Genomic DNA, 27,262 nt, shown 5'->3' on the forward strand with positions numbered 1-27,262 from the left:
TGTAGCTTCCATCCTTTACTACTGTTTGATGGCTACATACCATGTATTTCTTTCCTGACACATTGTATTCCCTCAAATGCTTTCTTCAGAGGAGGTGTTCCTTCTGACCAAGGACTTCCCTCACTCTCAGCCTTCCAGCTTCCTATCATATAACTGCAGTAAGGGGTCTGTGGTGATTTCTTTGACTGATTTTCTGAATGGAAACAGAGTTCATGGCAGAACAGGCAGTAACCTGTTGGGCTCATTTTTCTCATCTCTCTTGAAGCTTTCACTATTTTCCTGATTATAATATGAGTTCCTCCTCCCCCCACCCCCCACCCCCAAAAGGATTACAATAAGGAAGCATTTAATATAAGATATGTTTATCTAATGCTCTTTGTCTAACTGTTAGTGGTAACAAGGAGAGGTCACCTGGGATAATAACATGCTCCTAGCAAAAGTCACTACCAGACCCTAACCCTACCAGCTCATCTGGGATATGTCTTTCCACCTACTTGTAAAGATCCAGCAACAGATTGCCTGGAGAGTTTTAACCCTCCTTGGGGTCCAGATGCCCAACTGCCTAATTCTCTAATTCCCTTCCTACAAGTAGTGCACAGTAGAATTCACAGCAACTAACAAACACTGTACAACATGTCTGGAACTGTTTTATCTGTCCAGTCCCTCACAAAATTCCTATTATAGGGACTTTATGGTAGAAAAAGAAGCTGAGATAAATAAGCCCTGAACCCAGATCTCAGTTTTACAGTACCAACAGGTAAGATAATATTCTATAGCATTTTTTTCTGAGAGGAAGTACCCATCTGTGATTTTTATAAGTATGGTAGATTCCTTAGAATGGAAATTTCCTTCATCAATATAGATCAGCAACTTTCTTATGACTTAGAGTCACAGCAGCCTAAGGCACTGTTATGTCCTAAGTGACATAATTAGATTCTGTCAGAGAATAAACCTGAACCTTGATCTACTTCACTCTAAAGCTGTCTCTTTAGTCAGTAAGCCAAGCTTTGTTTTATTGTTGCTTGGTCATTCTTTTTTCAGTCATATCTGACTCTACATGACTCCTTTTGAGGTTTTCTCAGCAAATATACTGGAGTGGTTTGCCATTTCCTTCTCCAACTCATTTTACAGATGAGAAAACTGAGGCAAACAGAAACAGCTCCATATTTGAGCTTAGCCGGGTTGAGCACTCTGTCCACTGTATCACTCAGCTGCCCATTAAACCATTCTAACTTTGATCATATCCATCAGCAGAGTAATAATATTAAACAGTTATGACTCCTTCACTCTATCCTCCTGGGTTTACTTTTCAAAGTATATTTGCATCTATAACCTCAGTTATCCTCATAAGCCCCTGTGAGGTCTATAACACAGCTGACATTTTCAAAAGCTCACTGGTTATAAAGCAATAGTGTCTACACTTTTAAAATGACAAGCGTTCTATGATGCCCTCAGGAGGATGGAAGTGACTCCCCCTGAAGAGCCAGTGGGTTAGTGTCTTTAATTCAATTTAGCAAATAAGAAAAACATAAAGTACTGGAGTTGGAGTCACAGGACCTGATATTGAATCCTAGCTCTTCTTCTTACTATCTGTGTAACCCTGGGGAAGTCATTTCATGTCCTTGGGCATTAGTTTCTTTAGGTATAAAAGAAGTTCATCAGACTGATTTTGAAGGCTCCTTCAAGTTCTAAACCTTAATTAACCTTATCAAAGTCATACAGAACGTTAATGAAAAACTAGACACTAGCATTCATACATACATAGCATGTGCACGCACACACACACACTGCAGACCCAGTGCAATACTCACAGCACCCATAGGAGCCATGAATATCACAGTGCACTTCAGAATTATGATACAACACAGACTTTCCGCATAGAAGGCAAAACCAAAACATTTATTCAGACCCAAATCCATTCCAGCAAAAAAAAAAAAAAATCTATACAGTAATAATGTAGAGGACAACACCATCCTCAAACTTCTCCCTGGTAGGTTTCCCACAAACCAGGTCCATTACACTCATCAAAAGCAGGCTCTCTTAAACAAAATCACAATCACAAAATCACTCACATATCCAAATGCCTGCATCCTTCCTAGTTGTGACTGCTCTCAAGACTAACTTCCTCTCAGCTCTGCACTAGCTCTGCCTCTTCCTGCTCCACCTATCCAGCAAACTCCTCCCACCACAGAATCCAGGTGACTTAAAATGATTATTAATGAATATGGAAAAATTGTCCAATTCAAATTACCATTACACACATATGCACATGCACATGCACACACGCACAGCTACCTCCAATTCAGTGATGTGGTCACTAGCACAATCCTCCATGCCAAAACTCAATTCTCTGTCTTTCTGAATCTTCAGGTCCAAGAGGAATATAAGAAATGCTTTAAGAGAATTAAGGTTATGACTGAAACAGACACCTATGTGCTGTCTATTTCAACTAGCCACAGCAGAATGGTAAGACTATTTCTTTATCACTCAATATCATTATCTAAATCAAACACCTCAAGTCTGTTGGATATCCTTGCTTCTTGGTTTGCCAAGAACAGAGTGACCTGATTCCATATTGGAGCCATCCAGACCACAATGAGTTGTAGAAACCAATCACAACATAAATTAATTTTCAAATTTTGCTTTGAAGTAAGTTTAGTTCAACCATAGAAAATGAAATCCTATGCACAGGAAGAGCTTCTCCTGAGAGGAAGGGATGATGAAAAGTGTACTTGATCTTGGCTCAACATATTGTACCAGAAAGATTTGTCATCCCCATGAGTGAGAGAGATCTTGTAGAACTTCATTGGCCTCATTATATAGCTTCCTTGGATAGCATCACTTCACAAGACCTGGGGTGGGCTGGAGAAGTTGTCAGAGAACATCGTTCAAGCCAGAGACATACGTATTATGCATGCCTTGCCCCAGACTCCTGAATAGTTTTTAGTTTCTTCTTGTAAATGAAATGAAAATGATCTGGGTTGGGTTTGTTGATGTGAGTTAAAGGATGGCAGGAAGTTGCAAAAGTAAAACTAAACAACCAGTTCATTAAGATGCTAGTCACATGTAGCTCTTTCCCAAATAGATCGAATAACAATCACAAACATTTAAAAGTGGAAATCTGATTCATCATATCTGATTCAAATATGTAAACTGTTTGTACAAAGTTTCAAATTGTTATATAAGGTCTATTTTTTCATCCTATGGACAAAAGTCTTGTGCTTTAGAGTTACCTTAATTCATTTTCAATATGTTTTTGTCTCCTTTATGTTACCCCATTCCTTTCTTTCACTTCACTGCCACTCTCCCCGCTTCATCACCACAGCTGGAAAAATAATTGAAGTTTGAAAGGAAAAAAAAAGATGCCACCTCTGCCTGAAAGGTTCTCACTGCTCACTCCATCAGCAGACACCAGCTCATAGAGGATTAGAAGTAAGAGAACAGGCTCTCATCAATAGCACATTCAGGAAGAACAGCTTCTTGTTGTGCACTCAGAGTACTGAGAATTTGTATTTTAAAGATGCTTCTGCTAGATCATTAGTTAGATTTCCTTTACTGCTATAATGTCCATGTCATATCCTCAGTGACACCCTCTCCATCTTACTTGCTTTTGACCTGCAATTATCTGTTATCCAAGCTATTATTAACCCTTTTCCCTGGTTGGTCATTTTTTTTTCCTGAATGGCTTTGGGAGGGGAGAAGTTAAGGAAGAACTAGGGTTTAGATATGCAAATATATCTGCCATTCTGAGGATGCACTAGATTAGGAAAGGTAACCTTGGGAGAATATTATCTCATTTCAGTTCTTCCACCCAACTAGCTCCTCAGAGGGATATGCAAACCGGAAGCTGCCTAAACATTGACAGGTTGAGGACTAGAAAAGAAGCAGGGGATTATCAGTGGGCTAAATTTCTTCCCTATATAAATCACCCCATTCATTTTTTTGACTTCTCCTTTCCTGTATAAGCAATTCTAAACTTCCTCACACTCTCCTTTTATGATTTTAGAAGTTTTTTACTTTCAGTATTTGATATTGCAATAATATTATCTGCCCCTTTATATTTTATTAGTGTACAGCATTTCAGCTATGCTGTGGTTCAAATAAGGGTTTTGTGAACTAGCTGAATATGTGACCACCAGTCATGAAATGATTTTCATGTTGCTCGTTTCTAATAACCAATTCACAGATAAAATTTGGCAATTTGACTCTTCGTTCTTGTAGTTACTTAATCTATAAGCAATCTTAAAATAGTTACTAATACTAAGACCTTTTCAGTAATGTATGTATTAATCTATATACCATTTTGAGTTGGTTCCATGCATGAAAGTGAATAAAGCCAAGTTTTTGCTCACAATCTCTTTGATCTGGCTCCCAAGAGTCTATCATCTCCATTGAATTACAGTGAACCTGGAAGGAGTCAATGAAGAAATCTTAAAGATTTGATTGCACAGAAAGGAACTAAAAAAATTGAGAATTCCCATCGATGTTTGCAGTTATCAAATTAAGATATGGCTCTAATAATCTTTAATATCAGTATCCTTAATATCCATAAGGTTGTGACATTTGACAATAATAGAGGACAATAGAATGTAAGCACTCTAAATGAGACCCAATATTCTTCTATTCCAGAATATAAAAGTTCATGAAAGCAAAAGAGAAAGCAGGTAGAAATTTGGTTGCCAAAGTAAATGTTTGTTGACTTGAAATAGAAATGTTTGGGAATGCTACCAGAAAAGTCAAAGGTTCCTGCATTATGACTTACAGGAAGGTGAAAAAAATCAAGAGGCTTTTATATTTAATTCATTAATTAAATTTAGCAGAAAGTCACCCAGGCTATCCCCTTGATACCTCCCTGAGTCACAGCTCAGTTTAGCTATCAATGACAGATCAGCACAGCTGCAAGAGAGAAGGTGGGGCAGTTCACAAGCTCTGAATTGATTGCTCCAGTTACTAGCAAGGCTTTAACTAAAGGCAAGGGAAAGCCAGAAGTAATCACTCACATTTCTTTTCATTCAAAGAAATAAGCAAGTAAACTTTTCTCCCTGCTATATCTCCAAATATTTTACATCTTTGTCCAGATCGATCACATTTCTATTAAGGAATGAGAGTGAGATTGAAGTAGCCAAAGACATGATTTAGAACTTTAAGGTTTACAGAACACATTCCCTGCAAGAGACGTAAGCTAGTGTGGCTTTCTTGGTCCCATTTTACAAATGGGAATTTAATGAAGCCAGGGAATCTAGAAAGAAGAGATTAGAAGGGATAGCATCCAAGTAAACCAGTGAAAATACTTGAAGTAATCTAAATTCTTAAGAGAAAAATTAATCAATAGATGCAGAAAAAGTTTTTGACAAAATTCAATGCTAATTCCTATTTTGCAAAACACTATAAAGCATAAGAATAAAATGAAACTTTCCTTAAGATGATAAGTGTGCTGTTCATTCATTTTTTCAGTCACTTCTAACTCTTTGTGATCGCATTTTTGGGTTTTCTTGGCAAAAATACTGGAGTTGTCAGTCATTTCCTTCTCCAGATTATTTTACAAATGAGGAAACTAAGACAAAGAAAGTCAAGTGACTTGCCCAGGGTCACATAGCTAGTAAGTGTCTGAGACTGAATTTTAACTTAGGAAGATGAGTCCTCCTGACTTCAGGCCCAGCACTCTATGTGCCAAGTATCTAAACCCTTTAGCAAGCATTATCTGTATTGGGGATAAGCTAGAAGCCTTCCCTGTACCATTGGACACAGCCCTTCTTGTCCTTTTTAGTAGATTGCCCCAACTGACATCTCGACTCCTTCTCTCTAATCTTTTATCCCTCCCTATCTATTAGTTCCTTCTCAGTTGCTTACAAGCATGCCTAAGTCCCCACTTCATCAGGTCCTACCTTTCCTACTATTTATCATCCTCTATGAGTCCTCCCCTTCTCAGCCAAATTCCTTTAGAAAGTCCTATTTCCTCTCCTCTTAATCCCTTCAAAAACTTCTCAAATCTGACTTCTCACAGCATCATTAAACCAAAACTGCTCTCTCCAAAGTTAACAATCAATCCCTTATTTACAGATTTAATGTCCTCTTCTCAGACCCCATTCTTCTTGACTTCCCTGAAGCATCTTACATTGCTAATCATTCGTCCTCCTGGATATTCTTTCCTCTTTACCTTTTTATGACACTTTTCTCTCTGACTTCTCCTCTTACCTGTTCACCTACTCAGTCTCCTTTAGCTAGATCTCTATTAATGTCATGTCTACTAAATGTGGATTTGACTTGAATCCTTTACTCTATTTTTCTTTTTATCTCATACTTACTTATCTCATCAGCTCCTGTGGGCTGAATAATAATTAATAGCAAATTATTTTGAGATTTATGTATCTATTTATTTATATTTGTTCTTTCTCCTGAGTTCCAGTGTGTGCCATCACCAACTGCCTCTTGGACTTTTCAGACTGAATGACCCAATGGCCTCCTCAGAATCACTATGTGTACAATGGAATCACTATCCTCTCTTTCTCACTTCTTAAAAGTTTCCTGTTTCTCTTGAGGGCATCAACATCCTTCTAGTCACACAGCTATGTAAGCACAGATTCATCCTCAACTCTTTCCTCTGCTGCACTATCCATATTCAGTCATATTCAGTGAATCCTGTCACTTCTATTTCTACATGTCTCACATCTGTCTCTTTTACTCTACTCACATGTCCACCTCGCTGTTTGAGATTCTTATCACTTCCCCCCACAATTATTGCAATAATCTCCTAATTATTCTTGCTTCTATACACTCCCTTCTTAAATCCATCCTTCACAAACTATCTAATCAATCTTCTGAAAACACAAGTATGCCCACATCATTTCATTGATCAAGAAACTTCAAAGGCTCCTTGTTAACTCTAGGATAAAATGCAAACTTTATATACTTAGCTTAGATTTCAGTCCTTTCACTGTCTAGCTGCCATTAACTTTTTTCTGGCTAGCTGCATGTGATTCCTCTTCACACATACTAATTACATTTAAACTGACCTCCTTGCATTTCCCTAAACTGAACCCAACTCATATTTCTAGCTTTTCTACTTCTTACTTCCTTTTACCTACTTATCTATATAAATATTGTGTTCTCTTCCCACCAAGATAAAGAAGGTAAACTCCTTAAAGGTAAGAGCTGTTTTCAATTTTTTCTTTATTTCCCAGAGCCTTGCACATAGTAGGGACTGGATAAATAACTTGAATGCATGTAAGAATTGCAGTCTCCTTTACATCCTGGGGAGGTGAAATCATGGATATCCCAAAAGATTGAAAACTAATTTAGGAAGGCAGGCAGTTCCAAAAGAGAACCCAGCAACATAAGAACCACTGTCCTACTTTTCCTGGGACATTCAGTTGATCCAGGCTATATCTACCTAGGTAACAAGGCAATTTGGCCAATTTTATGAAGCCATATGTTGAATTTAAATGAAATGAGAATCACTCAATCAATAGATCTTCAAGGAATGTTAATGAACATCGTGAACAACCCATTACCTGAAATATAATCTCCCTCTACAATATTGCAGAGGAGTAGTCATATACCTTCTGTCTAAAATCTCCAGAGACAGAGCACTAACCAGCCTTAGAAGAATACCTGTCCCATTGTTGTGCATATCCAGTTGTATGTGTGTGTGTCTTAGTCTGTACTTAAATATCAAATAAAATGGATATTTTCACATATATACATATTTATACATAAATAACAGAATAAGAAGATTATACATGAAACTTTGGATCTCATATATAAATTGTTTTTCTTTTAACTATAAATTCAACATGTAACTTTCAAAGAGGATAGCTCCAATTGTTAAGAGGTTCTTCCTTGCATTGCTTCCAAACCTACGTCCTAGCAGTTCCTCCCCACAGGTCCTAGTTCTGTCTTCCAAGGCCAAGAAGAGTAAGTCTCTTTGACTAGATGGCCCATTAGAAATGTGGAGACAGTGACTATAACCAGCTGAAGTCATCTCTGGTCCAAAACAAACATGCCCAGTGTATTTTTCCATTCCCTCAGCATGATGGTTATCTTTCTCTGGACACACACTTTTGAGATGACCAGAACTGAGTGCAATTGATGTAAGTCAACTGGCTGGTTCAGTCAAAATAGCAAATTCATTAGTACTGCATAGACCCTAGTGTTGTGAAAGACCATGACTAAACCACTCTCCAGAGCAGTGAATTAAAAGGTTATGATGACATGGCCAGGAAGAAGAGGCAAGTAATGCACAGATTCCTTCAACGAAATCTCTATCTCACTTATTTCACTAGAAGATATAGCAACTGAAAAAAAAATTTTCAAAGTGGAATTAATTTCATTAGACAGTCAAACAAATCCCAAAGCATTTGCCTTTTGTCAAGCTTGCAAATGAACTTTTTCCATTACATCAATGAAGAAAGATCTAATGGACCATATCATGCAACTTCATGTATCCACTCCAAATCTTGAGGAACGTCAGGGACAGATAAAAGAAGGCACAGTCCCCTCTTGGTTATCAAGAAGAAGCAACCAGGATTCATGGCTGAGAATTGGGCTTTGTTTCTTTGGGGTTGTGGCTTTTTCTTTAACTTCCTTTCTTCAAATAGAAAATGTCCTACTTGTCACCTAATCTTGGAGAGGGAACTGATCACCCCCTCCACGAATTTCCCGAGGAACAGGAACAGATATTAATAATAAATAATTCTCTAGGGCTGGAAGGCTTACAAAATTATTTTCCCACACTATCCATGTCAGTTAAATAATGTGAGTGATACTATTCCCATCCCTCAGAGAAAACTAAGGTGAAGAAAGGGAAAGGACTTGTTGAGGTTCAACAGCTAATAATTGTCAATGGCAGTGGTGAAATCCAATACCACGCTCTCGTTATATGGAAGTTCAGAGAGGGGTTAAGAATGTCTAATACAGCTGATCAACACTAGGATAGAATATTAGAATATATATAGGAGGTCATAAAGTCAAACCTTCCCATTTTACTGATACAAAAACTAAGGCCCTAAGAAAGAAAGAGATTGGCCCAAGCTGTCAAATATTAGGTAAGTGTGTTACATTTCTTGGATATTCAAACTCTGCTCATTCTTGCTACTTTGAAATCCTTTCAGCCTCTTGATATTCTCTCTGCTGTGGGGTTCCCTGAGAGCCATCAATGTTGGGGACACCAGTTTGCTGTGGTAATAGGTTGATATTGCTGGGAAAACCGAAATCATGCTAAGAACAGAGAAATGCGGTATCACATGTGCCTAAGCTTAAATATCTTCAGACTCCTGAGGCTGGCCTTTCCCCCTACTCCTAGTCCCTCATTGTTCCTAGGGCCAAGTTGGATGCTTTTGTTCATAACTTTTCATAATATTAAGAAAAAGTCATGTCTCCCTTCAGCCTTCTCTTCTCTAGACTAAATATTCCCATTTCTTGCCTCTCATCATGTGAGGTCATTGATCTGGAGCTAGATGGGGTCTTAAAGATTATTTCAACTCTATTATCTTACAGAGGAATTTATGGCCCCAAAGTGCTGGAGTGTCATGTGGTTACAAAACAAGTCTATGCTAATTCCAGATTTTGGACAGCAATCTTTTGACACCAAGACAGAGCCCTTCTCATTGTACCAATTTCAAGTCCCTCCTAGATTCTAGAAAATTCTGGCCCTGTAAGCCTAATTTTTGGGAAATGAGTCTTCACTGTTTCTTAGCTATGAGGCAGTATTTGCATCAATGAGAAAGAAAAATGAAGCCACAGGGAGTCTCTGTCTCTGAAACATGTTTCTCCTTTTTTCTTCTCTTCAAAGTAGAATAACTGGGATGCTGCTAGTTAGAGACTTTGCCCTTTAAAGAGAGTTTTACGGACCTAAGAAAGGGGAAATAACATTGGTATAGTTTATCAGCATCTGCAATGCATTCATACTTCGCCCATCCAGTTCTACACTCTTGTTTATAACACACCTAGCGACATACATTTAATTTAGCACTTTTAAAATGAGAAAAGCTATTCTAGTGAATGGATGAACTGATATTTACCAGAAATCTAGCAAGGGAAAGCTGTAATTCCTTAAAAGGAAGGTTCCACTGTTGTCCACAAAGGAACATGTCTTGCTTTTCCGCCCTCTACCCTCTTCCCTCAGCCAAGAGCCGCTTCGCCTTCATCGCGCTCGCACCAAGCTCCAGCCCAACCACAGCTCTAGCGCAGTCGCCGCAGCCTCCCTTCTGCCGCAGTCTCCCTTCTGCCGCAGTCATGATCATCTACCAGGACCTCATCAGCCATGATGAGATGTTCTCCTACATTTACAAGATCCGGGAGATGGCGAACAAGCTATGCCTGGAGGTGTCAGTAGGACAGAGGTTGAAATGCCTCTCTGAAGGTCTTGAGAGTGAAAGAACGGATGCCACTGTAAGCACTGGAGCTGACGTAGTAATAAACCATCATCTGCAAGAAACTAGTTTCACAAAAGAATTCTACAAAAAAGCACATCAAAGACTACATGAAATCAATCAAGGGCAGACTTGAAGAACGCAATCCAGATAGAGTAAAACCTTTTATGAGGAGAGCTGCAGAACAGATGAAACGCATCCTTGCTAATTTTTAAAATTATCAGTTCTTCATAGGTGAAAACATGAATCCAGATGGCATGGTGACTCTCTTGGACTTCTGAGAAGATGGTGTAACTCTATATATGATTTTCTTTAAGGATGGTTTAGAAATGGAGAAATCTTAACAAATTCAACTGGTTACTTTGAATCACCTGTCATCATAACTGACTGCTGCTTTTTGTCATCTACATGACGCCAGGACTTGGACAAACTTGAACTGATGTCATCTTGAGCTTTATTCATTTACTTTTGACCTTGATTTATTTGGAGTGGAGGCATTGTTTTTAAAAATGTCATGTAGGTTGTCTAAAATAAAAAGAATTTAAACCCATCTGGGAGAATTCCTCTTCCTCTAATGATTTTTAAGTTCAAATTGCTGTAACTTGCTACAGTTGTACCTCAAGGATCATTGTAAAGATTATTGCCTGGTCTTAGATTAATTTTCAGCATAAGACTCTTCAAATAGACTTTTCTACAGTTGATTGCTTGTGAAAAAGGGAAGAGATGTCCAAAACTGCCAACAATATAAAGGGGACCTGTCTACATTTTCATTTCATCTACAAGTTGGAATTACCTCTGGAAGAGATTACATCCAAAGTGAATAAAATGAAACCATGTAAACTAAAAAAGAAAGAAACATGTCTCAAGGCCTTCCCTCTTGGCAATGGAAAAGCTAGTTAGAGAGGAAAGAGATCTTTGAAGGACTCTTTGCGCCCAACTATGAAACTTCTTTCACATCCCTATACTCCTGAGAAGGTCTCTCCCTCTTTCCAAAATTGTGATATTTCTCAACTCAGTCTGAGTGAAGTAGTTTCTTTGTAGCACACTGGTCCCTACAGATAAGAAATGTCCTCATCCCACACATGAAGATTAGCTTTCTAACTCCACTCTGATCATCCCATTCAGCCAATCACTTCCCTCGAATCTCCAGAATTTCAGAAAGATCTGATGCTCCATTTTAGGTACCACATTTTAGAATTATAAAAAGAGGGAGTTCCTCCCACATCCAGTCCCCACATCAACATAATCATTGCAAGGTCATGATAAGTTTTAATGAGTGAAGAAAATTTTCCTGGAATAGATACCTTTATCACGTATGAGGCAGGGGAGGATATTTTAGGGACAGAGGAGGCTGGGGAGTATAGTTTGAATCTAGAATTGAAATTGTGATCTGGCTAGAGGCATTATGGTACACTAGAAAGGGTCCTGGGTTTGAAGCCCAAAGTCCTGGGTTTGAATTGTATCTCTGTGAATTACTATGTGATATTAGAAAATCACTTAGTCTCCTTGGGTCATAGTTTCCTCATATATAAAATAAGGAAATTTGATTCAATATCTCTAATATTCCATGACACTCTGAAGATTCCCAAAATATTTGGCCTACTGCTCCCTTTTAAAAAAAAAAAACTACTCAACGCCCCTCTGGAAATCTTATAAGCAAGGAAACAAGTCTCAGATAAAGTGTACAATGGCACCAGATGCTAGTACTACCCCCCTGGATCATTCTAGCACTCCCTGGAGGCAATATCATCCACTTTGGTTACCACTGCAAAATCACTGACCCTTCAGGATTCTGCAAGTTCTTTGGGCCAGGACTGTTTAGTTTCTGTATTTCTGTCCCCAGAACCTAGCACAAATGCATAGCCTCAAAGAAAAATGCAAAAGGGCCCCAACTACTCAACACTCATCATTTTACAGATGGGAATACTGAGGTCTAGAGAGGGAAAGTGATTTTCCCAAGGTCGCATAGATAATAAGTGTCATAGTTTAATAGCTAATGAGTATAGGAATCAAGGTCTTTTTTCATGCCAGGTAATGGTAAGTTTTTATAAGAAACTATATGTAAAAGTTAGGATTGGGGTTAAAAATGAATTTAGAAAAGAAACAAATTTAGAGTTAGGAATGAATTTAGGGTTAGAAAGGAAAAAAAAATTTTCTCATTGAAGAAAAGAATATTAAAACTATAGAATTAGAAAAAACTATTATATTTCGGAGGAGCCAAAATCTGTGATTTCATTGGTGTGTGTTGGGGTGTAAGCTCTGATTATGTTAGGCAACCTCTAACCGTTCAGCCTAGAGGCTGATGAGCTACCCAAGTCTTCTTACCTTTCGCAGGTCTTTGGTGGCCATCCAGACAAACGTATTGAGAGAAGAGACTTTCCAGAGTCAAACAAGGGTTAGGCTTTATTCAGGGTCTTAGTTACGTATCCATATGCAGGGTGAGTTCTTCCTTAGGTGAGAGGAACCCTCCTCCTTCCAAGGGGCAAGGATCATACAGCAAGAGGATGGGAACGGAATAGGGGAGGGACCCTCTTCCCTCTAAGGGCCCCTCAGCAAGAAGAGAGGGAGGGGACCCCCAAAGGGGACCCCGCAGCCGGAAGAGGGACTTTAGGCTTTCCTGTCCCTACTTAAGCTCTCCAAGCCACATAGTTTGCACGTGAATACCGTGCCTGCTCTCAGCCCCCTAGCTAATTAACAACAGGTGTGCTCAGACCACTGACCAATCTCAAGGGTGGGATGCTCTCCCCAGCAAGTTTCCCACTGAGAAGAGGTGGAAATGCACGAGATAGCCCGTGTTTCACGCCTCAATCCCCAGCTGTTCCCTGGGGGGCCTCATGAGAACTCTGAGGTTTAGAAGTCCTCACTTTTACCTGTCCGAGACTGTCCATGTGAAAACTGAGCTTACACCCCAACAGGTGTGCATGCTGATGAATATGACCAACTCACACATATGTTATAGCCTTATGGTTGTGTAGGGTACAGTAAGGTTAAGTGACGTGCGCAGAGTCACACAGCTAATATATATAACATGTAGTCTTATTCTGTTCAAGACTGGCATTCCAAATCCATTCATTAAGCTAGTATTTATATAGCAACTATCTAATACTTTGTAATAAGATCATAGATCTAGAAGTAGAAGACACCTCAGAGGCCCTCGATAGTCTTCCCCCTCCCAATTTTTTCTGTATATGAGGAAATAGAGACTCAGAGACACTAAGTGATCTACCCAAGGTAGCAAGTGGCAAAACCAGAATTCAAAATCAAATCCTAAAACTCTATGTCCAGTTTTCTTTAGACTACACCACACTATTTTTCCCAGGCTCATCATTGAGTACATGAAAACCAAACAAGACAGTCCCTGCCTTCAGGGAGTTAATGATTCTCTGCTAGCCCTCTCTCATCTATACCTCAAGTGGATTGTCTATGTAGCAGAAAGAATATCTGTGTGTCATTTGTAGCTCCTGATGCCATCCCCAGTGTTGTCAAAATATGATTCCCCCATCTGAAGTTAGTACCACGGATTCAGTCAAAATAATTAGCATTAACTCTAGACTGATATCTATCTGTGTATCTATCTGTATATGTGTAAAATGCATACACAAATATGCATATGTAAAATGTCTGTTGAACAAGAGCTTCTGACATATTCATTCAACAAACATTTCAGTCAACAATTATCTAGCATATGTAGTTTAAGCACTGTATTTCCTGCCAGAAGAGAGAGAAAACTTGACTAAGACAGTCTCCACTCTCCTGGAGTTGATACATCATTGTTGTTCAGTCATTTCTTCAGTAATGTCCAACTCTCTGTGACCCTACTTGGAATTTTCTTGGCAAAGATCCTGGAATGATTTGCCATCACCTTCTCTAGCTCATTTTACAGATGAAGAAACTGAGACAAACAGGCTTAAATGACCTGCTCAGAATTACAAAATTGGTAAGTATCTGAGGCAAAATTTGAACTCAGGAAGATGAGTCTTTTTGACTCCAGACTTGGCACTCTATTCACTGTGCCACTTGGCTCTCCTTCAAAATAATAAACTTTCACTGTTTTTAACCTTTTAAAAATAGGTTCCTGATCATCATATTGGTTTAGAGTTTCCGGAAGAATTGTGAGAGAAACATAGGCAATTCATTATAGAAGACACATATAGAAGGCGCATTATAGAAGGCACATATGTTCCTAAGCCTCTTTACCAGGGAATCAGTGGGAATGAGGACTGGCCATCTGGGTGCACAATGTGTTCATAGCAAGAGACTCCACAAAGAATGCCTGGACGGTAACATTTTCAAGCCACCTGGGAAGTGGACATTAATTTTTGTTCCCCTGTAAAGAACCAGCAGGAGATAACTATGAAAATTTGAACTCACCCATAGCAGCCTAGATTCCCAAAATCACTCACTAAAAGGGTTCTCAGTAGAATTAACAATGAATAGACTTGGCTCAAAATGACTGGAGATGTTTATGTTTTTCTAACCCAAATTGTTGTCTAGCCCCTCACTAAAAACAATTCTTTATAATCAAACAGGTGCTCAAAAATGTGGTGGATTCATGTACAAAAGTATTTATAGCAGTTCTTTTTGTGGTGGCAAAGAACTGGAAATTGAGGAGATGACCCACACACATATTTGTAGGTATTATATCTAGTTTATATATGTTAAACACATAATTTTAAAATATTTTGAGTAGACTCTATGTATGACATTTTAATTTGTCTTTAAAAATGTAGTGGATTGAAATGAGCACTGGGCACAGATCTCACATTTAGTGTTGCAAATGATAAGTAAGCATCATGTGCCTTGGTGGTGGGAGCTGGAAGAAGTACTGATCTGTGATTTCATCATTAAGGGAAAGTTCCAACGGGAAAATGATGTTCATCAAAGCAGATTTGTGACTCATATGATATCTGAGGGGCATTGAGAAGTTAAGTGATTTGCTTTTGGTAACACAGTTAATGCCACTCGGTCAGCTAGACTTTATTAGGTGCCTATAATGTGTCAGGCATAGTGCTAAGTGCTGAAGATACAAAGACATGTAAAAGATAGCCTCTGCTCTCAAGGACTTCACAGCCTAAGTGGGAAGACAACATGAAAACAGTGGTTACAAAGAAGATACATTCAGGGTAAATTGGATTTAATAATACAGAGAAAGGAACCAAGATGGCAGAGTACAGACTGGGACTCAGCTAGACTCTTCCAACATTCCCCTCCAAACACCTTTAAAATAATGCCTCAAATCATATTTTGAAGCTCAGAGGGAGACATTTTTCAGTCTAAGACAATTTGGGAGATTGGCAGGAGAAGTCTGTGACAACAGAGTGGGCACAGTTCTAGAGTGTGGCAGGAGCACCAGTGGTAGGACTTGGAGGTGGATACAAAAGTGACAGTAGCACTAGCAGCTTCAAGAGTTCTCAGTCCACAAAAGGCAAGGACAGCTGGGTGGAATAAGATGACAGAGAATCCCTTTCTTGGCCCTGGGTGCAGCTGGCACTGATTGGCAACTCTTTGCCCGTAGAAGCTCTGGGTTGCAATTCTAGGGTGGAGAAGAGTACTTGTGATCAGTCACAAAGGAAATAGGGACCTTGGTCACAGTTCCAGGGACAAGAAGAGAGCTAGCACTTGAAGCTACCAGACAGCAGGGAGTCTTCCTGAGTAGAGACCAGAGGACAAATCAGGAGAACAGTGACTACACCTCTCCCTGGATCACATCACCATGGTACCACTGAAAATTAACTCTGAAAAGAGCAGCATGAAAAAGCCAGAATCTTGGCATAATGCCCCTCAATTCTAAGTAAGCAGAGTCCAACTTTAACATAAGGTACAAAGAGAATAAAGAGACTGAGAAAATGAGCAAAGAACAACAACAAAAGAACTTGATCATAAAAAACTGCTATGGTGCAGGGAAGATGAAGGTATGAACTTAGAAGAAGACAACAACATGAAAACAACTACAAGGAGAGACTCAAAGAAAAATGCAAATGGGACCCAAGATCATCACGAATTTCTGAAAGTACTAATGAAAGAGATAAGAGTATTAGAGAGAAATTGGGAAAAGAAATTAGTGATACAAAAAAATTATTAAAAGAAAATCAATAGCTTGGTAAAAGAGGCACAAAAATACTAAAGAAAATAACACCTTAAAAACTGACTTAAAGGTATAAGAGACATACAAATTTACTGAAGAAAAGAACTCCTTCCAACCCAGAATAGGGTAAATGGAAAAGGAAGTACAAAAAAATCACTGAAGAAAAGAACTTCTTTAAAACCAGAATTGATCAAATGGGAGAAGAGGTACAAAAACTCACCGAAGGTAATAATTCCTTAAAAACAAGAATTGGGCAAGTGAAAGCTAATAATTCCATGAGACCTTCAAGAAAAAATCAAATAAAGTCAAAAGAATGAAAAAATAAAAGAAAATGTGAAATATATCATTGGATGTATCATTGTATCATGTATATCATTGGATATATCACTGACCAATAAAAATAGACTAAGACCATTTAAGAATTATTGGATGACCTGAAAGCCATGATCAAAAGAAGAAACCTAGAATTCATATTTCAAGAAATTATCAAGGAAAATTTCCTTGATATCTTAGATACAGAGGATAAAATAAAAATTGAAAGAACCCAGCAATCATCTCCTGAAACAGACGCCAAAAAAACTGTCAAGAGTATTACAGCCAAATTCCAGAGCTCCCAACTCAAAGAGAAAAAAACTGTAAGCAGCCAGAAAGAAATAATAAAAATATCATGGAGCTACAGTCAGGATTACACAAGACTTCGTGGCTTCCACATTAAAGGAGCAGAAGACTTGGAATATGATATTCCAAAAGGCAAAGGAACAACGATTACAACCAAAAATAACCTACCCAGCATAAATAAGTATAATCCTTCAGGGTGGAGATGAATATTTAGTGAAACAAAGGATTTCCAAGCATTCCTGATGAAAAGAACACAGTAAAATAGAAAACATGGCATTCAGAGAGAAGACTTGAGATCCATGAAAAAAAACATTAAACAGTAATCATAAAGGATTCAATAAAATTAAACTTTTTATATTCCTAGGTGGAAAGATGGGATATTTAATTCCTAAGAATTTTATCATTATTAGAACAGCTGGAAGGGGTCTACAAACCCAAATTAGCTACAAAGCACTTATGATAGAAGATGCTATCTGTGTCCAGAGAAAGAACTGATCAATAGAAGGGCATAGGCATGAATCCATTAGGTTGAGATGTTCTTCAAAAATAATTAGGAATGAGAAAGAGGGATACGCTGAGAGAAGGGGGAAGAGAGAGGTAGAATGGAGAAATTTCCTCACATAAGAGAGCCATGCAAGGAAGATCTTTTATAATGGAGGGGAAATGGGGTGGGTGGTAGCAGGCAATACCTGAATTTCACTCTCATTAGAATTGTTTCAAAGAGGAAAGAATACACACAAACAAACACATGCTTAGTTGGGCATAGAAATCTATCTTACCCAATAATGAAATGAAGGGGAAGTGGATAAAAAATATGGTGGAAGGGGTTGATAAAGTCAGAACCAAAACAGACTTTTGAGGAGGGGTTGGCTAAAAAGAGAGAGAAAACAATAAATAAGAGAAAATATGATGGAGGGAAATACATATTTGGTAATCATAACTGTGAATGGGGATGGGAGGAACTAACCCATAAAATGGAAGTAAATAACAAAATGGATTAGAAACTAGAATACAATAATATGTTGTATACAACATACTTGAAACAGAAAGACACACACAGTGTTGAAATATAGGGCCAGAAAAGGATTTATTATGCTTCAGCTGAAGTAAAAAAGGCAAAAAAAAAAGTAAAAAAGAGGTGGCAATCATGATCTCAGACAAAGCAAAAGGCAGAAAGTGACTTAATGAAAAGTGATAATCAAGGAAGCTACATTTAACTAAAATGGTACCATAAGCAATGAAGTAATATCAAAAAAAAAAATCACGCCAAGTTTCTCTGATAAAGGCGTCATTTCTCAAATATATAGGGAACTGAGTCAAAGTTATTTTTTAAAGAGCCATTCTCCAATTGATAAATGGTCAAAGGATATGAAAAGGCAATTTGCAAAAGAAGAAATCAAAGCCATCCATAGCCATGTACAAAAATATTCTAAATCACTATTGATTAGAGAAAGCAAATCAAAACAACTCTGAATTACTACCTCCCTCCTATTAGAAATGACAGATGCTGGAGTGGATGAGGAAAAATAGGTGCATTAAGGGGTTGTTGGATGAATAGTGAACTGATCCGACCATTCTAGAGAACAATCTGGAACTATGCCCAAATGATTATAAAAGTGGGCATACCCTTTCATCCAGCAATACCCCACAAAAAATCAAAGGAAAAGGAAAAGGACCTACATGTAAAAGAATATTTGCAGTAACTCTTTTTGTGGTGGCAGAGAATCCATGATTCTCTCACCTTATGCCTAGATTACTGAAACTGCTTCCTTTATAGAGTAAGGAATGACACATTCAATTCAACAATTACATTACATTACATCAATTACATTACGAAACTTATTACATTCAAGGCATTGCACTAGGTACCGTGGAGAATACAAAGATAAAAATACTTTCAATTTAATTTATTTTATTTGAAACTGAAGAAATAAAAGAATAATTTCCATAACATTAACATAATAGAAAAAAGAGTGTTGTACACCAAACTTCAAATATATCACGTATAACTTATCACTCTTTTGAAAAATGTAACAGTTATCATATAACTTTCTTTTTTCCTTTTATTCTTTCCTCCCCTCCAACCTAGAGATGTTGACCATAAACACAAATGTGTGTCTATGTATACAAAAAAAAATTCTAAAACACTTCTATTTATCAATTCTTTCTCTAGATGCAGATAGCATCTTCTTTCATATGTCCTTTGTAGTTAATTTGGGCATTTATAATACTCAAAATGACTTAGTCACTCAAAGTTATCCTTACAAAAACCAATACTGTGTGTTATTGTCATATACAACATTCTTCTGATTCTGCTCATTTTGCTCTTCATTATTTCAAGCATGTCCATCTGTATTTTTCTGAAATGATCAAGCTCATCATTTTTATAGCATAGCAGTATTCCATCATGATCATTTACCATAAATTGATCAACTCTTCCCCAATTTACAGATAACCCCACAATTTCTTATTTTTTGCCACATAGAGAGCTGATATAGATATTTTAGAAGATATAGTTTTTCTTTTCCTTTTTCCCTAATCATCTGGGGAAATAGACCTAGTTGTAGTATTGCTGGGTCAAGGGGTATAGACATTTGAATAATTCTTTGAGCATAATTCCAGACTGCTCTCCACAAATATAAAAATAAAAGTCCCTGTTCTAGCAAGCCAAGAGGAGTGACATGAAATATTGTGAAACTGAAGTGGCAACCAGATGATGGAGGTCTTTTTAATCATATAGTATCTCATCCTAAACACAAAAGGGAAACCACAGAAGAATTTTAAGTAGAAATAGCATGATTACATTTCAGTTCAGACATTAGTACCATCAAATTGACAGCCAAGTAGTTGATGAAATGGAAAGCTAAGAGATTGGGAGGAGGGAGAGTATCTATCCAAGCAAGAGAGTTATGTGAATAGAGAGAGAAAAACAGATGAGAGAGATATTGCGGAGCTGGAATCAGCAAGAGCTGACAACTCAATTGGACAGGAAAGGTGATGGAAAGGAAAAGCCATTGTGAATCTGACTGGCAGTGTGCTGGGACCCTCAACAGAAATAGCAAAATCCAAAGGAGAAATTATTTTAGGAGAAAATATGATGAGCTCTGCTTTTGATATGTGGGATTTTTAATACCTACTAAAGACATAAGAAGTTAATTCATGATGTATTGCTTATATTCAGGAGATAAGATTAGCACGTATTAACACTCTGAGTGGCTGACCCAAAACACTGTCCAACAAGAATACTCATATCTAGCATGTACTACATTTCGAATACATGGGAGCATTCGCAGACTGTCCCATCCGGAAGTAGGATGTTTGAGGATGGGATAAGTCTCTGGGTATCTCCGGATTCAGGACTTAGGTGTTTTTTCTCATCACCGCCAATTCTGAAGATTTTTTCAGTTCTTCAATCTTGGAGAGAGGAAAGACAAGAAGGAAAGAGACGTTGAAAATGCCTATGAAATTAATGCTGAAATCATACCATTTCCTCTAGGAGGTGAAAAATTGGATTCATCTAGAACTTAAGATTGTGTCCAAATGTTGTCATATCCAGCACTCTACTGCTAAATAGTATAGAGATCAATTTTATTTTTCAAAATCTTCTGTTGTGATTGATGCTATTTATGTTTTCATTTGTTGATTTTCCTTAAGCATTTGGCCCACAGAGCAATTTTCATGCTGCGTCTAATACCATTACTTACATCCCACTCCCTCAAATCCAGGTTTTGCCCATTCTCTTTCTCGATCTACAAGGTTAAAGGAGGAATGAAAACAAAGTCTGTTAGTCCCTTAGAGAACTGAGCACAAGGCAATGATGTGCTCCATGCCTGGGCAGCTGCCACACCAATCATTACCATCTCCTTCCAAGTCAGCCCAGCCTGGGCATTCAGGCACAAGAGGCAGGGGAGGGGGAGGAAGATGCAAACAAGCAAACCTGCCAATGACCAAACACAGAGACGACAAGTGAACTGAGTATAAGGGGTTTCAGATATCCCCTCACCATCACCCTTAACTTCAGTTTGAGTCCAAGGTCACTGAAATTTCTTTCTTAGAAAGTTAGCAAGACTGAAAAGCTGAAAAGGACACAGTATCAATGACACCCTATGTAGATCTCTGGTCACACATGTAGATGTTATGTGAGCAATTCTCCTAAAAAGAGACTTCTAATATCACCATGTAGTCTCTTTGAGGGGGCAAATGAGTGGTGCAAGGGGCCTGGAGTTAGGTACATCTGAATTCAAATCTGGTCTCAGACACTTATTAGCTGTGTGACTATGAACAAGTTTAACCCTGTTTGCTTCATTTTCCTCATCTGTAAAATGAGCTGGAGAAAGAATGGCAAAGCACTCAAATACCTTTCCCAAGAAAACACCAAATGGGGTCACAAAGAGCTGAAAATGACTGAAACAACTGAACAACACTACAGTCTCCTTGAGAGCCAGGGGTTATGTTACTGGACAAGTTGTTGGAGTAAGTGTTCCAGGATCTGAGCTGGATTGTACTGTACTATCTATACTCTTCCTTTGGGTTGGCCTCTTGACCAAAGCCACACCCAGTAAAATAGTGGGTGTGAGTTAAAGGATGTGCAGTTTCTCAGCTTGCGGACACAGTTCTCCAGAAACAGGAACAGAAAGTAAGCTCAGCTTACCTTACTCTCTCAACCTGGTATCATTAAAGTACCTCTGGTTCTTTGTATTTCGAAATATGATGTGGCTGAGTAACCACACAAGATAAGACCCTGATTGTCAATAAAACTATAAAAGACCCCTGTAACTCACAGGCCACTTCTAGCCTTCTCCCTGCCCCTCCTTGCATACCCTTGATCTTCTCCTACACCCTCCCTCTTTCATCACTGTGATAGAAGTGGCATCTGTTTTATGTATACTGGCTTGGCTTCCCTTTAACAGGGGCAAGAATGTCCTTCACAGGATTTGGTTGGTCCAAGGGACCAGGGCATGATCTGGTGGCAAGACTTCTGTGTTGCTCAAGGCATAAAAAATATCTCACGATGCTCTCTTATGGGGCCTTGGCAGGCTGGAGGACAAATGGAATTTCCATTGCCCTTTTGGAAGTCTTTCTGATGCATCATTGCAGAGTCCATTTGAATTAGCAGTTACTAATGTTTTTCATCATTTGTTATAAGGAATTTTTTTATTGTGGTCCACAATTGTTTCATTATGTTGTCATCCTAAACCCAACACATTGGACTGGCCTGAGTTAGGCTTGACCCAGAACAACTCCAGCAATCCAGAAACTTCTCAGCACCCAACTGCACTCAGTCACTGTCCTCCTCATCTGCTCCTACATAGTGGTTAAAACTGTGGAGAGGGCTTTCCTTCTGGTGCTAGGAAGCAAAACATTCCAACTATAAATATTCTGTAACTGAGATCTACCATATCATTGTGTGTGGCTTTGACCAAGAGGCAAACCCAAAAGGATATAGCATGGATAGCCCTTCACAATCCAGCCCGATCCTGGAACATTTACTCCAATAACATGTCCAATAACATAATGCCTGACTCTCAAGGAAGGTTACTTAATCATATTGGAAGTCTCTTTTGGAGAGAACTACTTGCACTTTAGGAGATCTGCTTAGGAGCAAGGAGTCCACAGATCCTGGGGAGACTCAGATAACTCCTAACTCTCAAGGAAACTGTTGTTGGTGTTCAATCATTTCAGTCATGTCTGACTCTCCATGATCCCACTTAGGGTTTTCTTGGCAAAGACATGGTTCTTGGCAAAGTGGTTCTCCAGCTCATTTTACAGATGAGGAAACTGAGACCAATAGAATTAAGTAACTTGCTCATAGTCACACAGCTAGTAAACATCTGAGGCAAGATTTGAACTCAGATCTTCCTGACTCCAGGTCAAGTGCTCTATCTACTGCACCACCCAGCTGCCCTTTCAAGGAGAATACACAGTGATATTAGAAGTTTCTTTTTAGAAGAATTACTCCCATTTTAGGAAATCTGCATAGGGTGTCATTGATACTGTGTCCTTTTCAGCTTTTCAGTCTTTCTAACTCTCTAAGAAAGAAATTTCAATGACCTTGAACTCATTCTGAATTTCAGGGTGATGGTGAGGGAATATCTGAAACCCCTTATGCTCAGTTGACTTGTCATCTCTTTGAGCATTGGCAGGTTTGCTTGTGTCCATCTTCCCAGCCCCTTGTGCCTGGATGCTCAGGCTGGACTGTGTTCAGAGGAGACGGCAATGATTGGTGTGGCAGCTGCCCAGGCATGGAGTGCATCACTGCCTTGGGCTCAGGCCCCTAAGGGCTAACATGGGCTCTGTTTTCATGAAACATCATCCTGAGGAAGTATGAGCTCAAGGGTATAATGCTAATAGACTGAGGGACTTTGCTTCCAATGCAAGGAATTTGGAAAAACAGATTTACTTCTGTTAATCCCCATCTAAACTCATATAAAGACTGAGTTGAATTAGTAACTTTGACCCAGGGTTGCCAACATTTTTGCCTCATCCCTGACTCATCAGGACAATAACAAACCAAGGGATGAGGAGACCAAGTGAGATGGGGCTCGAAGTGTTTGATCAGGAGAACGGTGCTAAGGTACAATCGTGCTCTTACCACTTTGCTGTGAGTAGTACGACCAGATTCTGTCTCAGTCATTTTCTGGGTCCCCTTAAACCACTTCCTGTATTCTTCCTGGACCTGAAATTTTCGAACAAAGAGACAGGAATTTGTTGCATCACATGACTTAGGTCTCAAAGATTTCTTGGAGATCTCTCAGACCAGAAATTTCTGAGGCAGCAACGACCCAAAAAGAGGGATTTAGCTGTAGCTAATGAGACAATTGACAAAGGCTGATTTACCTGGCGATTGAGGAGACAGTGAATCAGGAAGATGTACACTCCCTGCAGGGAATTGGTGATGGTGAAGGCATAGGCAATGACTGACCAGGCTGGCTCTGTGATAGATTCTGTCAGGAGAAAGCTAAGACTCCAGGAGCAGCCCAGGATGAAGAACTGAGCAAGAGCTTTAAAGGTCAGGGTCCTGCTTGAAAAAATCAAATAAAATGTAAGAAACTCGGTATGCCTCCAAACACCTTGGCAAGTCATGGTCCCTCTCCAGGCCTGGATCCTAAAAATGAGTACTTGTACCAGGTTATATCTAAGGGCACTTTGAGGAGTAAATCTAGGATACTATGTTTGTTACTAGAGTAGGGATCTCCAGCATGGGAAGTGACGATCAGTGGGTACACAGGAAGGAAATAGGAATTGAGGACTCACTTCTCCCAATATAGCTGGTTTCTAGATTAAAGTAATGGCAGCAGGAGGCTGCCAGTTCTTGGTTCACCACTCTCCAAGTGTCAGGAAGTGGTGGCACCTTGGAGAGATGGGAGGGCAGTGAAGAAGGGCAGCCACATTCAACCAAGATCAAGAATGGCCACTGGGGGAAAAGAAGACAAAAACCAAAGAATGGCCAGGGATCCCACCACACACTCAGGCAGTTGAAGGAGCAGATGAGGCCAAGGGAATGGGGCACTCTTAGGGGTACACTCTTCTATTGGAGTGTCCTCCGGTTCCCTTTTCCTTCCTTGGCTACATAGTGAGAAGACTGGACTCATTGTAAAAGACTTTGGTGTTGGAAAAGACTGAAGGCAAAAAGAAAAGAGAACAACAGAAGATGAGATGGATAGATAATGTTATGGAAACCACAGACATGAACTTGGACAGACTTTAAGCAATAGTGCAGGAGAGAAGAGGTTGGGCATGCTATGGTTCATTGGGTCATGAAGAGTCAGACACAGCTGAATGACTGAACAGCAACTAGTACCACTTCCTACAAGCATTGGATGGTTGCAATGGAAGGAAGACTGTAAACGAGAGGATTGGGACTACAGAGGTCTGACAGTCAGAAACAGCAGAGTTTAAGAGACATGGAAATGATAGAGGTGGTGGGAGAAGCAGCAGTAGCAGCAGGAGAGGCACATGGTCACAGGCATCAGATGATCATGAAGAGACACCAGTCTAGGGGTCTGGGCCCAGTGGAAGGGTGGCATGTGATGATCAATCACCTAAGCAGTCAGGAAGTGTTGTTTATATCTCTCAGGTACTAGAGATATAAAAGCAAAAATGAAAGCCACTTCCTTCAAGAAGCTGATATAAGAAGAACAAATTACAACAATTCTATACAATGCATTATATTCTATCACTGGTATGTACAAAATAAATACCAGATAATTTTAGGAGTGAAGAACTAGCAACCTGGGGGGAGTAATTAGATAAGGAAAGGCCTAATGTGGAAGGTGGTATTCCAGCTAAGCCCTAAAGAAAACTATTTTATAGATACATACATACATACACAAATAAAGACACACACACACATATATACATATGTATATATGTATATATGTGTGTATATGGATTCTAATACATGGGATGAGAGGTGAGTGAGTACATTCCAGTCAAGGGAAAGAGCTAAAGCAAAAGTCCAGAGACTGGAAATGATGCACATGAGGAACAAAAAGATCTATTTAGCGTGAGTATAAAGTGTATAAAGTGAAGTGATAAAGCAGGAAAGCGGGTTGGCTGCAGGTTGGAACGGGCTTAAAGGGCAAGTAGAAACCTTCAAAGAAGAGACCAATGAACTGGTAAATTATTCCAAAACAAAGATTGTCTCAAAACAAAGGATAGATATCAAGATATTGAGAAAGAGGTAGAAAATGAAGATGGAAAAGTAACATGGTTGGGTGGATTTCCATGCCCTGATTAGCTCTGCAGATGACTCATTCTCAGTTTCATTTTGTGAGGGAAAATAAGTGGGACCCTGAAATTCCATCTCCCAAACAACTCTGTGCCCTTCCTGTGGGCTGAGTTATTTGGTCCATGACCTTCAACGACTGTCTGTATCATTCTAGCTAAATGTCACGGCTTAGTTAGTCCAGGCTCCCACTCCCCTAGGGCTCCAACAAATGAAACCAAAGAAAACAGAGGATGGCAAAGAATTGGACGTGCTTACAAGACAGACTTTGGAAAGAAGAGTCAGACATGACTGAATGATTGAATACCAACCACCACCACCTCGTCCTCCAAGTATTGGACACGATCTCCAATATGCTATCAATTGTTCAGTCCCTACAGATGAAGATGGACCCTGACTATATTCTTCAGAGGCTTGTCAGAAAAGAAGTGCCCTATTGCAACCAGCTGGACTCTTTCAATGAAAAACGAAGTTTGCTACTAATTATAGATGACCCTACAAAAGAGGAAGGTAAACTCATATATCAGAACGCCAAACCAGAGGAAGAGAAGAAGGTGGCTCAAGACAAACATGTTCCTACAAAGTTCTATGCCTGAAGAAAAAGTGCTTGGAATCTTCACAAACACTAAGTACTCCCAAAAACATTATGGAGGAAAAGCTTGAAGACTGCACAGCACGATTTCCTAATGAAAATAAATTGTCTGGAGAATTGTGGTTACTTTGTTATTGATAGAGATTATTATGATTTCTCAAAAGCAGGGAAAAGATAAATTAAATCAAGACCTGAATGCATGATGCACCAAGCAGTTTAGTAAGAGAGATTTGGTACGTAGAAAAGGGAGAAAGCCTCTTGAACTCCATCCTGTCTGGGCTAAATTAAAGGCATTAATTGACCAGAGGGTCATCTATAATTAGTAGCAGACTTAGTTCTTCATTGAAAGGATCCAGCTGGTTGCAACAGGGCACTTCTTTTCTGACAAGCCTCTGAAGAATATAGTCAGGGTCCATCTTCATCTGTAGGGACTGAACAATTGATAGCATATTGGAGATCGTGTCCAATACTTGGAGGACGAGGTGGTGGTGGTTGGTATTCAATCATTCAGTCATGTCTGACTCTTCTTTCCAAAGTCTGTCTTATAAGCATGTCCAATTCTTTGCCATCCTCTGTTTTCTTTGGTTTCATTTGTTGGAGCCCTAGGGGAGTGGGAGCCTGGACTAACTAAGCCGTGACATTTAGCTAGAATGATACAGACAGTCTTGAACGTCATGGAGATGCCTAAAAGGAGGAGTAGGAAATAATGTTTCTACCCAATAAAGGGGTTTAAGGGGCAAGAAAAGGAAGAATTGCTAGTTCTCCTCAACCAAACACCTCCTCCCTTCCAATCACTAAAGACTAATATTAAGGCTATGTGCTTTTTACTGACAGTGTATCAAAAAAAAATGATCAGTAGACCTGAGAAT

At 39.1% G+C, this 27,262-nt stretch overlaps 2 protein-coding genes and 1 pseudogene across 2 annotated transcripts in view; 2 read left to right on the forward strand and 1 right to left on the reverse strand.

The window, feature by feature from the left end:
* Nucleotides 1-5,365, forward strand: part of LOC140502247 (adhesion G protein-coupled receptor E3-like) — a 58,430-nt gene extending 53,065 nt beyond the window's left edge. Inside the window, exons 18-19 of the mRNA XM_072606538.1 lie at nt 2,371-2,466; nt 3,326-5,365. Coding sequence (XP_072462639.1) covers nt 2,371-2,466; nt 3,326-3,337 — 108 coding nt within the window. The 3' untranslated portion in view covers nt 3,338-5,365. The remainder of the gene's footprint in view (nt 1-2,370; nt 2,467-3,325) is intronic.
* A 4,770-nt stretch (nt 5,366-10,135) lies between these two features.
* On the forward strand, nt 10,136-10,784 carry LOC140499985 (translationally-controlled tumor protein-like; annotated as a pseudogene).
* An 8,270-nt stretch (nt 10,785-19,054) lies between these two features.
* The window catches only part of LOC140502248 (adhesion G protein-coupled receptor E3-like), a 54,973-nt gene continuing 46,765 nt past the window's right edge, over nt 19,055-27,262 (reverse strand). The window contains exons 14-16 of the mRNA XM_072606539.1: nt 23,911-24,091; nt 23,666-23,749; nt 19,055-20,487 (exon numbers count right to left, since the gene is read on the reverse strand). Coding sequence (XP_072462640.1) covers nt 20,434-20,487; nt 23,666-23,749; nt 23,911-24,091 — 319 coding nt within the window. The 3' untranslated portion in view covers nt 19,055-20,433. The remainder of the gene's footprint in view (nt 20,488-23,665; nt 23,750-23,910; nt 24,092-27,262) is intronic.

Source organism: Notamacropus eugenii, chromosome 4, assembly GCF_028372415.1.
Source record: "Notamacropus eugenii isolate mMacEug1 chromosome 4, mMacEug1.pri_v2, whole genome shotgun sequence".
Taxonomy (NCBI): Eukaryota; Metazoa; Chordata; class Mammalia; order Diprotodontia; family Macropodidae; genus Notamacropus; species Notamacropus eugenii.